The sequence below is a fragment of the Panulirus ornatus genome, chromosome 34, assembly GCF_036320965.1.
Source record: "Panulirus ornatus isolate Po-2019 chromosome 34, ASM3632096v1, whole genome shotgun sequence".
NCBI lineage: Eukaryota > Metazoa > Arthropoda > Malacostraca > Decapoda > Palinuridae > Panulirus > Panulirus ornatus.
Genome location: NC_092257.1, coordinates 16,996,701 through 17,008,913, shown reverse-complemented (window position 1 = coordinate 17,008,913; position 12,213 = coordinate 16,996,701). Strand labels below are relative to the sequence as shown.

The 12,213-nt window shown below is 38.8% G+C and overlaps 1 protein-coding gene across 8 annotated transcripts in view; it reads left to right on the top strand.

Moving 5' to 3' along the window:
- The window catches only part of LOC139759952 (E3 ubiquitin-protein ligase PPP1R11), a 54,975-nt gene that overhangs the window by 1,073 nt on the left and 41,689 nt on the right, over positions 1-12,213 (top strand). For all 8 annotated transcript variants that reach the window (XR_011715182.1, XR_011715181.1, XR_011715180.1 and 5 more), the window contains exon 2: positions 2,127-2,235. Coding sequence is in view for 5 of the 8 variants with exons in the window: in XM_071682633.1 (XP_071538734.1) it covers positions 2,127-2,235 (109 nt within the window). In the remaining 3 variants the exon portion in view is untranslated. The remainder of the gene's footprint in view (positions 1-2,126; positions 2,236-12,213) is intronic.

Sequence of the window (12,213 nt, the reverse complement as noted above, 5' to 3'; positions counted from 1 at the left end):
AATATAACAACCAAGAAACAGTAATCTAGGCCTGGTGGGAATGTATTACTAAGATATAGGAAGCAGCACTAGGAGATTACTAAACAGATTCATAAATGGGAGCATTAGTGAAGGGGGTGAAAGGAGAAATGGTACCCTAATGGGCAGTGATGAGATGAAAAGGAAATGGATTTTGTTGAAGGATTGTTAAATGCATTTGATGACAGGGTGGCAGATGTAGAGTATTTGGGTGATTGGTGAAAAATGTGGAGGTGGTGACAGCCTCGCTCTTGGCAGGTGTTTGGTGAAAAGAGAGGAAAAATGTAGCAAGGTAGTTGGAGTAGATTGGATTGCAGTATGGAGGTGACTTTTTGTGATTTGTTAGGCCTTTTTTTTTATTGATCTGGCTCATGATGAGGTGCCCGAGAATTGGCAGAATGCTCATTTAAGTGCCATTTTATAAAGGAAGAAGGGAAAAAATGAATGTTCAGGTATAAATTTAGTGAATGCACTGAATAGATTGTATGAGAATGTTGAATGTGAGGTTGGTGACATGCACAGAGTATCAGATTAGAGAGGAGCAGCATGGTTTCAGAAGTGGTAGAGAATGTTTAGATCAGGTGTTTGCCTCAAAATGTTTATATCAAAAATACTCAGAGAAATAGAAGGATTTGTATGTGGTGTTTATGGATCAATGGAAGTGTATGATAGGGTTGATTGAGTTGCCCCCTGGGAATTTATTACAAACATATGATTTGGTAGGAAAGCTGCTGGAAGCAATGAAGTACTTTTATCAAAAGAGTAAGGCATGTGTGGGAATATGAAGAGTGAGGGTGAAAATAGGTTTGTGGCAAGGATGTGTGTCACTTTGGCTGTTTAATTTACTTTTGGATGGGGTGGTGAGGAAGGTGAAAGCAAGGGGTCTTGGAGAGTGGTCACCTTTACAAAGAGGCATATGTAAACAAACGTAATTTATCATGCTTTATTCATTACTAAACACTAAATCTAGCTGCGATGGCTTGTTAGTCCTCTTACCCCAAGTTTGTTCTTTTATATGCAGGAACCAGAAACAATCTCTTTCAGTTTCTATAAACATACACAGGGTATCGTCAGGTAATTATTGATTTATATTGTACTGTACTGTACAGGGAGGCCCCATGTCTTGAACATTCTTTTTGTTTATTTTACAGCTTCTTAAATATCTGTATACTCCCTTCTCTGGTCATACCATACTTTATGCTGTTTTTGTGAAATGATACTCAGATTTTTGAAGTTTGTGAGCACTTTTCCTTAAACTTGCCTTGGCTATTTCTGTCTTGGATACAGGGAGAGCCTTTGGTACGTCTACTTGCACCCCATGGACTTTCTTATGATTTTATCTTTTACCACTATGCTTTAAACTTAGAATATCATTGTCGTTGAGGTCTACAGAGAGCTTTTCACATATGTCCCTCAATAGGAGCTTGCATTGAAGCTGATGAACCCAAGTGAAATGTGTTACCATGGCAGCTGCAGTTCCTCAAAATGCTTCTTCACCACCAAGAGGTGTGCAGTATATTATTATTAGAAACCAGCTTTTACTATTGCTACCAAATTTTTTGGACAATGTTTATTGCCTCACTTTATCAAAAACTTTTCTCTGTACCTCTTGTGATGGTCTTGGGTTGTTGTCGCAATCTTTGAATTGCAAGCTCTTGATGAATGGAAGCTGATGGATTGGTGAAGTCAACCTGGTGGCAGCCAATCATTTGCTGAGAGTGAACCCCATTGGTCAAACAAAGGGTTCAGTTTCCTTAGATTGCCATGAATGGGTGAGTGGAAGATATCTTCCTAACCAATTTAATGAAGATAGGAATAATGATGACCCAATATTACTTATGAAATATCTCATGCTTAAGGGACAACTTGAAAAGAAAAGGTTTTTCGACTTTCAAAGCTGACATTTTCTTTATTTTTGAAGAATTCTATAATTTCATCAGTTTTCAGTTTTGTGGCATTTTCTTTATACCTTTTTGTTTTGTCATCATCTTATATGTGCTTTTTTTGTCCTTCAGCAGGGTGGCTTGTTATACAGAACCTTTGTATTCATCATGTTCTCTTAATTTTTCCTTATAAAATCTGTTAAAGACCATGAAATTACTTTGCAGGTTTCCAGTGGTGTTGTGCGTCTTAAGTTGCACAAGCCAAGAACGAAGAAGGTTAGCTGGACAAATGATACAATAGACAATGAGAATATGGGGAAAAAGAAATCAAAGTGTAAGTAAGAGTGTCATTTGTAGTTCTTGAGACAGTAGCTTTTTACTTGCAAGTGTATTCTCATGTTTTTTATAAGTCCATTTTACTTTTCTCTTTTCCTCACCAACAGCAGTCAGCTATTGAGCAAGAAAAATAAGAGAGACCTACTTTCTTATGGAATAATAGATAGTATCCCAATAATAATTTGCAGGTGATATCACCCTCTACCCATAGAGACATGATCACCTCATGTGAACTGCTCACCACCATCTTCTGTAAAGGAAGAGGCCTGATATCATGAGCTTGAATCCTGATGTAAAAAAACCAAGACACTACTCCATTATCCATTCTGAACATTCTTTAGCACCTGGCCTGTGGTTTATGTCTGTTTTATGCATTTTTGCTCCGATTGCAACTGTCATCACACTTTCCTTTTTTTAGCAAACTGTCTTTTTATCAGTGCTTCTGTTTATGGTAATGGGGAAAAATATTTGTGTTTTGTCCTCCACTTAAGTTGCTGTATTATATATATCAAGGGCCAATTAGAATCTGGTATTTTTACAAGAATTTTTTAGTATTTTTTCACCACATCGTGTGTAGGGCATTCTTTCTTTCATACATGTATACTGTTTGTTGCATATAGCATCAGGAACAAACAAATGAACCTTAACAGAAAGATTCTCACTTGGCATCTGCCTCTATTCCTTCTTTTGGGAAGTAATTATACAAGAGATAATTTCCCCTTCCCACTCCTACTCTTCTTATTCACCTTTTATGACAAGCAGGAAGTACATGGGATTGTGCTCTTTCTCCCCTAACCTTAGGGATAATGTCTAGGATCTACTTACTTTCTTGTATGAGGCTCCCCTTCTTTAGAGTTCACACCTTGCTTAGCAAGTTGACCAGAGGCCAAGAAGTGTGGCAGTTGTGTGTATATCTGTGTTGGGTGAGTGCATGACAGTTGATGAGTAAGTTTTCAGTGGTTTCACCTTGGAAGTTGCATCTTGGACATGAGAGTTTTTGGGATTTGTTGTATTCTTTGTTTAATTTGTTTATGGATGGAATGGTTAGGGAGGTAAATGTAAGAGTTTTGGAGAGGGGCAGATATGCAGTTTGTTGGGGATGTAAGAGTTTTGGAGAGGGGCAGATATGCAGTTTGTTGGGGATGAGAGGGCCTGGGAAGTGAGTCAGTTGTTGTTCGCTGATGATACATCTCTGATGGCTGACTCAAGTGAGAAACTGCAGAAGTTGGTGACTGAGTTTGGAAAAGTGTGTGAAAGAAGAAAGTTGAGAGTAAATGTGAGAAGAGCAGGGTTCAGTAGGGGTGAGGGACACGGTAATTAGGATGTAAGTCTGAATGGAGCAAATTTGGAGGAAGTGAAGTGTTTTAGATATCTGAGAGTAGACTTTGCAGTGAATGGAACCATGGAAGCGGAAGTGTCACAGGGTGGGGGTGGGGGCAAAGGTTTTGGGAGCGATGAAGAATGTACGGAAGGAGAGAATGTCATCTCGAAGAGCAAAAATGGTTGCAAGGCATGGGCTATGGATAGGGTTGCATGGAGGAGGGTGGATGTATTGGAAATTAAATGTCTGAGGACAATATGTGGTGTGAGATTGTTTGATTGAGTAGGTAATGAAAGGGAAATAAAAAGAGTATGGTTGAGAGAGCAGAAGAGGGTGTGTTGAAATGGTTTGGACTAATGGAAAGAATGAGTGAGAAAAGATTGACAAAGAGGATATTTGTGCCAGAGGTAGAAGGAACAAGGAGAAAGGGAGACCAAAATGGAGGTGGAGGGATGGAGTGAAAAAGATTTAGAGTAATTGGGGCCTAAACATACAGGAGGGTGGGAGGCTTGTAAGGAATAGAGTGAATTGGAGCGATGTTGTATACTGAGGTTGATCTGCTGTCAATGGACTGAACCAGGGCATGTGAAACATCTGGGGTAAACCATGGAAAGGTGTGTGGGACCTGGATGTGGATAGGGAGCTGTGGGTTTGGTGCATTACACATGACAGCTAGAGACTGAGTGTGAATGAATATGGCCTTTTTTTGTCTGTTTTCCTGGTGCTACCAAGCTGAAGCAGAGGGTAGCGATGCTGTTTTCTGTGGGTGGGGTGGCGCCAGGAATGGATGACGGCAAGCAATGATGAATATGTACATGTCTGTATATGTGTATGTATATGTATGTTTTTTTTTTATACAAATTTGCCATTTCCCACTTTAGTAAGGGAGCATCAAGAACAGAAAACTGAGCTTTTGAAGGAAGATCTCACTTAGCCTCCTTCTCTGTTCCTTCTTTTAGAAAAGTAAAAACTGGAGGGGGAGGATTTCCAGCCCCTTTTAGTCGCCTTCCACAGCATGCAGGGAATGTGTGGGAAGTATTTTTTCTCTTCATATGTATATATATTGCTATGTACATATATATGTATGTACATGTGCATGTATGGGCATTTATGTTTTTTTTATTATACTTAGCCGCCGTCTCCCACGTTTGTGAGGTAGCGCAAGGAAACAGACGAAAAAATGGCCCAACCCACCCACATACACATATATATACATATACATCCACACATGCAAATATACATACTTATACATCTCATACACATATATACACACACAGACATATACATATATACACATGTACATAATTCATACTGTCTGCCTTTATTCATTCCCGCCACACATGAAATGACAAACCCCTTCCCCCACAACTGCGCGAGGTAGAGCTAGGAAAAGACAACAAAAGCCACATTTATTCACAATCAATCTCTAGCTGTCATGTATAATGCACCGAAACCACAGCTTCCTTTCCACATCCAGGTCCCACAGAACTTTCCATGGTGTACCCCAGACGCTTCACATGCCCTGGTTCAATCCATTGACAGCATGTTGACCCCAGTACACCACATCGTTCCAATTCACTCCATTTCTTGCATGCCTTTCACCCTCCTGCATGTTCAGGCCCTAAACGCTCAAAATCTTTTTCACTCCAGCCTTCCACCTCCAATTTGGTCTCCCACTTCTCCTCATTCCCTCCACCTCTGACACATATATCCTCTGTCAATCTTTCCTCACTCATTCTCTCCATGTGACCAAACCATTTCAAAACACTCTCTTCTGCTGTCTCAACCACACTCTTTTTATTACCACACATCTCTCTTACCCTTTCATTTCTTACTCGATCAAACCACGTCATACCACATATTGTCCTCAAACGTCTCATTTCCAGCACATCCACCCTCCTCTGCACAACTCTATCTATAGCTCATGCCTTGCAACCATATAACTTTGTCGAAACCATATTCCTTCAGACATATCCATTTTTGCTTTCAAAGATAACATTCTTTCCTTTCACAAATTTTTCAACTCTCCCAGAACTTCCTCCCTCTCCCCCACCCTATGACTCACTTCCACTTCCATAGCTCCATCTGCTGCCAAATCCACTCCCAGATATCTAAAACACTTCACTTCAGTTTTTCTCCATTCAAACTTACCTCCCAATTGACTTGTCCCTCAACCCTAGTGTACCTAATAACCTTGCTCTTATTCACATTTCAGTTTAATCATTTAACCCTCAAACTCCTTTTTTGGGGGTTCCTGCGGCATCAAAACTGCACTGCAATGAGTAGCAGGGAAATGATAGACCCCAGAGAGTTATTCAGATTTCAGATTTCTAAAGCTTATTTTTGAGAGAAAAGGAAACCCATCCACAATATGGTAAGTTGCCTTCATAACATTAAGACCAGTGCAGCTGGCTGGGAAAGTACCTGTTAATAACCTCATGAAAGCTTTACCTCACTTGATAATATATGAGAATACTGCATGATGAAAGGAACTAGTTGATATACCCATGAATATAGTTACCCTATAAGAGTTAACAATGAATCCAGAATATAGAAAGAAAAACATGATGTGAAAGGAATACTGAAATTACCTAAATTAAAAGGGACCTCCTTAAAAGTCCAAAAGGAAAACATTAGCCTAATCTAGTGTTAGAAAGTCCTTCTGTAACTCCAGTAGTAGAGTTGGTTCCAGTGGAATACTGTGGCACCCTTAGTAGTTGCAGTTACCAACCCATAGCTACGTGGTTTATCTTTCCTGCACAGTGCTATTTAAATTTTCAGTATGCACCTCATCTCTGAGTTCAGTGATCAGTGAAAGTAGCATGACCCATACATTATAATGGCATGCTAATTCATGAAGTTTTCTACTTTCATGTTATTTAAGTGGCCATTTGTTACACCACTTTGGAAAAACTGCTTCATTGCTCCCTTGACAAGGGGTTTATTGTTTTAGATCAGTCACATACCAAATAGTTTACTAGTTGAAACTATTCCCATACCTAAGAATTTCTGTCTTTGAATTCTTTCCTTTTGCTTTGGAACATTCTGTTATTTACTGGTATCTCATTTTAGACCATCTCCATAGCTAGCAGTTTCTCTCATAAAGCTGTTACCTTCCTGTGGTTTTACATTTTAGGCCATTCCCTTGTAGAATGGCAATTGCTTCGTGCTTTGCAGTCTGTTGCTTTAGACCTTTTCTGGCCCAAAATGTTTTCATGAAGAGTGTTTTCCTTCCTTATTGGCTTTATGCTTCGAACCATTCTCTTTGCTGAATGGTGTCTCCCTTCAAACCAAATTTCTTTACCTAGTAATTTCTTGCACAGGTTTATTATCTTACATAGCAGGGTCTGTTTTTCATAGCGCTTTTGTCCTTGGACCAATCCATCCATCCATTGGTTTATTTGCTATGGACTGTTGGGATGGGTTTATTATAATGGGTTTACTTTTTACTAGCAGTTTCTCACCTGAGATTTATTGGAGTTACCCTCTTAACTTTTGTTATTTTGTGTTGTTCCTGTCCTTGTTCACATTCCCTACTCTTCCAAACTTTGTATTTTTATGGAGAATGGAGAGTACAGGAAGGATTCAGAGTTTTACCACTGTTTACCTTATCTTTGCCTCCAGGTTTCTATCTCCGGATCAAGTGATGGAGTCATCGGAAAGGCAGAAATGTGCCGTGGAAAACTGCCATAGAATTTTACAAAAGGATGATCTGCATGCCCGTTGTGCTACCTGTGGTCCTTGCATCACACGGGGTCTTTTATATGATCCAACCAAGTGTGGGACCTGCCACTCCAGGATAGAGGAGTTTGTTACTCTACCCAGTTTCACTTAATGCATAGGAAAGCCAGAGCATGCCTTCCTCATTGATAAAGCCAACAAGGTATGTAGGATTCACTACCATGCTCAGCTCGGCACTGAGTTCAGATTGATTGATGTGGCTTTGATGAAACAGTATATGATTCCTGGATTCTGGTGCTAAATTCCAAAATGGATACTGCCTTAGTTCTCTTCTGAATACATCTGATTCCATTCCTTCCTCATTATTCATGGCCTTTTGAGCAGCTCTTCTCCCATGACCTAAATGCTCCTCCACCAGAATCAGGTGAGGTAAAACCTCAGGTAGCACATCTAACCTCTGCCACAGCAAACTTTATTCAGCATCTGCATCACCCTGTAAGGGAACTAATGCTTCCCCTTCGCTGTCACGGGGTTTAAAAGCTAAACCCTCTGCTGGCCTGCTAAGTCCTTCTACAACAGTCTCCTAGGTGATTCTTTCAACACAGTTTTTTCCAAACCTCACCTTGGAACTGGTCATTTCACCCCGACCATTATTAGCCATGCCCTGAAATGGGATTCTGTTGGATTAAAAGCATTTTCAGTCTTATGTAGGAGTTTCTTGGAGGTACAGTGGCAGCACACTCATTCTGGTTGATGATATAAAGATTTTGTTTACCTTTGAGGGGGTCTGGTGTAGATTTTCAGATGAGGAAGACCTTAGTTCCCTCAAAGTGGTCAGTATTCAACTCTGATAAAGTACTCAGTGAAATGAGTTACATTGTCAAGCATTTTGAGCATGAAGCAACAGAGACTGTGAAGACTAAGGACCAGTCTGCTTTAAGCAAGTCCTTTGTATTTTGAGTTATGCAGACCCATGTTATACAAGGGGGATAAAGTGTGGCCTACATATAAGTTCTAACCCTCTTACTGAGTGTTTGGCTTCTTTTAAGGACCAACATGATCAACTTATGAAGAGTGCCTTCCTTTTCACATGGAGGTGGCAATGAACCTTCCTTTTCACATGGAGGTGGCACTGAACCTTCCTTTTCACATGGAGGTGGCAAAGAAGTTTTAATTTCATCCTTCCTTATGTGTGCTTTTGCAATTGTAGGGCCCTTCTTTGGAGTTACTTGGATTGGGCCTGCAACTGAGATGGAAATGCAGTATCAGTGACATTCTGTCCTTGAGAAACCACCCTCTTGGTCGATTCTTCTCCTTTATCTGCCTCACTTTTTTTTTTGAGGCAAGAGGCAAAGTTTAATGCAAAAGCAGTTCAACTAAAGTAGTCATCTGATACTTCCACATTTCAAAAGTGTCCAGATTAGCAGAACCAGTCTGTCCCATCCTCTATGGGCCAGAAAGAGATTTTTCATCATCACTTCTTTATGGTAAAGCACAATAACATTGTGGGAAAGCACAGTAACATAGTTAAGGATGTTTCTTCGTGTAAAAAGTCCTGTGGATAAGTTATCACTTTCCAAACATACTCTTTCTTGATAATTCTCAGGCTGAGGAAACTTTTTGTCAGTTGGGTCTCTCTCTCGAGAGAGAGTCTCATTAAAGTATAGAATGTTCTGTCAAAAATAACAAGGAATGTAACTGATATTAGTATTTATGATAATGATTTCAGACATTTGACAGGGAGGAAAAAAGGTTAGATGTTTTGCAGATAACATAAGAGTGAGGAACAAAACAAAATCAAAAAATGAAAAAGAAAAATTGCAAAAAGACGAGTATTATTTACAAATGATGTGAAAATGTGTCGGAATATAATGAAGAGAAATTTGACGAAATTAGTTTTGGAACATTTAACAATAGATTAGTGACTCCCAACAAAGGCACAATAAAGACATAAAAAGTGAAGAAAATTTCAGATTTATAATTATTATTAACCCTCTCATCCTTTATTCTGCCTGAAAAGGCTGTTCCCCATTCACTAGAAACAAAGAATTTAAAAAAACTATTCCCTCACAGAATATGTTTATTTATGTTACTGAAGAAAATACATGGAAAATATTTCTCCATGTTGGTGTGGTAGGGTGTTGAATTGAATAGCAGACCCCATTGAGGGTAAGGATCCTCATTATTTATGAAATTATATAATTTTTTTTTCTGGTTGCGATTTCTTTCTGCATACACCAAAACACATTTTACGCTTTATGACATTTTACAAAGCATGCTTTCACACATCCCATATGTATCATTAACACATTTTCTATATATTTTAAGTATTTCATATATTTTTAGTGTATTATTTAAATACCTGCTTATCATTTACAAACTAAACATTATTTACATGAATAAATGAAAAAGATAAGCTTATTTTCATCAAAAATGTAAAAAAATACCAAAGAAGTTGTTTCTTTTGCTGTAGTATTGCTTAAAATAGTGCCTGTATGCTATGCTTTTGGAAATGATAATGAAGGAGCTACATTTTTTTTTTTGACAACTTAGGGGTGCTCTGTAATGCATAATATTTTTTCCATCTTATCTCTGGGGATAGGGGAGAAAGAATACTTCTCACATATTCCCTGCGTATTATAGAAGGCGATTAAAAGCAGTGGGAGGATGGGAGAAAGAGGGGGTACCTGATAACTGCCTTCAAGTTTCTACAATAGCAGGATGATAATAATAGGGAACATTATTTGAAATGTAGCACCAGAGTAGCTGTGCGCTATAACCAAAAGATGGGTAAAAAGCTAGTTAGAAAGGATGTTAGAAATAGTGGTGTAGTGTTAGGGTGGTGAATGGCCAGAATGGGGCAGTGAATGCTGGCAGTTAACAAAGGTCTGAGATGTTACTTGATAGTGTAGAAATTTTTGGAGACAGCCCCATGAGTGTTTAGCTCTCCCTGTAGGTAATTACATCAAGGCCTCATTGACCATTTCATGGTTTCCTCCAGCCACTTCATATTCCTTGCTTCAGTCCACTAACAGCACATCATCCCATTGCACTTGATCCTTCTGCATATTCAGGCCCCAAGCACTCAAAACCTTATTTACTTCCTTACCTCCATCTCTAATTTGGTCTTCCCCAATTTGTCCCTTCCATGTCAAGCACAAACATCCTCTCTGTCAACACAAACATATCAAAAGTAATATTCTTCATTAAGTTCTCATCTTGAGCCCATACCTAACATCCATACAACACCATCAGGACCTCAAACATGCCCATCTTTGCCCTTCCATACAGTGACCATACTGTCCACACATTCCTCAATGGTCCCAGAAGACTCTTCACCCCTTCATCCACCTTATGACTCATTTCAGCTCCCATGGTAATATATGCTACCATTTCCACCTGCAGGTATCTAAAACACTCCAGTTCCTCCAGGTTGTCTTTAATTGACCTCACACTCCAAATAACCTGTAAGTCTTTCTTCATTTCTAAACCTAATAACCATGCTCTTATCCATGATTATTCTCTACTGTCTTTCACACACTCTCCCAGATTCAAACATTAGATTCAGCAGTTTCTCTTTTGAATCTGCTATCAGCAAACAATAACTGACTCACCTCCCAGGCATCCCATCATGAACTAACTGCATACCTGCTCCTCTCTCTAAGACCCTTGCATTCATCTCCCTCACCACCCCATCCACAAACAAATTAAAGTCATGGTGGCATCACACGCCTTCATCTAGAACGGATCACCTTCTTCTCTTCCTGCTCACACAAAATGCCTTACTCTCTTGATAAAAGCTATTCACTGCTTCTAGTAGCTTTCCTCCCACATTATATCTTTGGAATACCTTTCACAGAGCATCTTTGTCTACAATGAAAATTGTTTTTATTTCATCTATATACTGTAATATAAAAATCCCTTTCATCATTCAACATCTGCCATGCTATTTCTAATTTGCTGAGGCATAGGTACCAATCGCACATGCTTCAGACCACCAGGGACATAGTTTTTCCCATCATGTGATATGGATAACTGTCATTAGTATTTTCCTTTGGAGCCAATCATAGTTGCTTGTGATGTAAGGTATCTCTCCATACATATAAAGAGTGCCCTTCAATTCAAATTAGGGCAGGAAAAGGCAGTCATTATGAGTTAGTCTTTAGCAATGACACCATCAACCATACAAGTATGTCTGCATTTATATAAGGGTTAATAGTTTTGTATCTTCCTTACTCATATGATTTCATATCCAGGATATCATACTTGATGCATTCAATTTACTGCCATGTACAGACTGTCATGCATCTTTCCCTTCTTTCTAAGATGTACATTTCAAATTCTTTCAACCTCCCATGACAGTTTGTTACTTCACAGCCTCAATATTATTTATTTGTATCCTCTAATTTTGTTACATTAAGAGAAAGTACCATTTCCTAGAGAAATATTTGACAGCTTTGGTTTCTCAGTTAAAACTGATTCTTGATATATATTCAATTTGTGTTAAGGTTTGTATGAGGGGTTTATTTAATTCAAGTTTTCATTAATCCTTTTTCTACTGAGTTATCAGATTTTTTTCAGACCCAAATTAATGCTCTTGATTATAGGGGTTGCAAGCTTGGAATTACTCAGAGAATTAGCTGGTAGAGGCTGCAGGCTTGGAATCAAAGAAAACTGTTATGGTTGCTGCATTTAACTTCTGTCCAATGAGTATGCTAATTGTGTATTATCTTGTCATATTGTGGAGCATTTAGAGCAGTATATTTATCTCATATACAGGGATGCAGATTTAGAAGGGGAACAGGTTATTCCCTGTTTAATGTTAGATGTATCCCTCTGTTCTGTTTATCCACTTAGTGTGTGAAAATTTTGTCTTTGATATGTACTACATGTTTATTCTTTGAGTATTTGTTTTGTAAGTTATTTTATGCCCTTTAAACAGGAAGCAGACATCATGCCAAGCAGTTCAGTTTT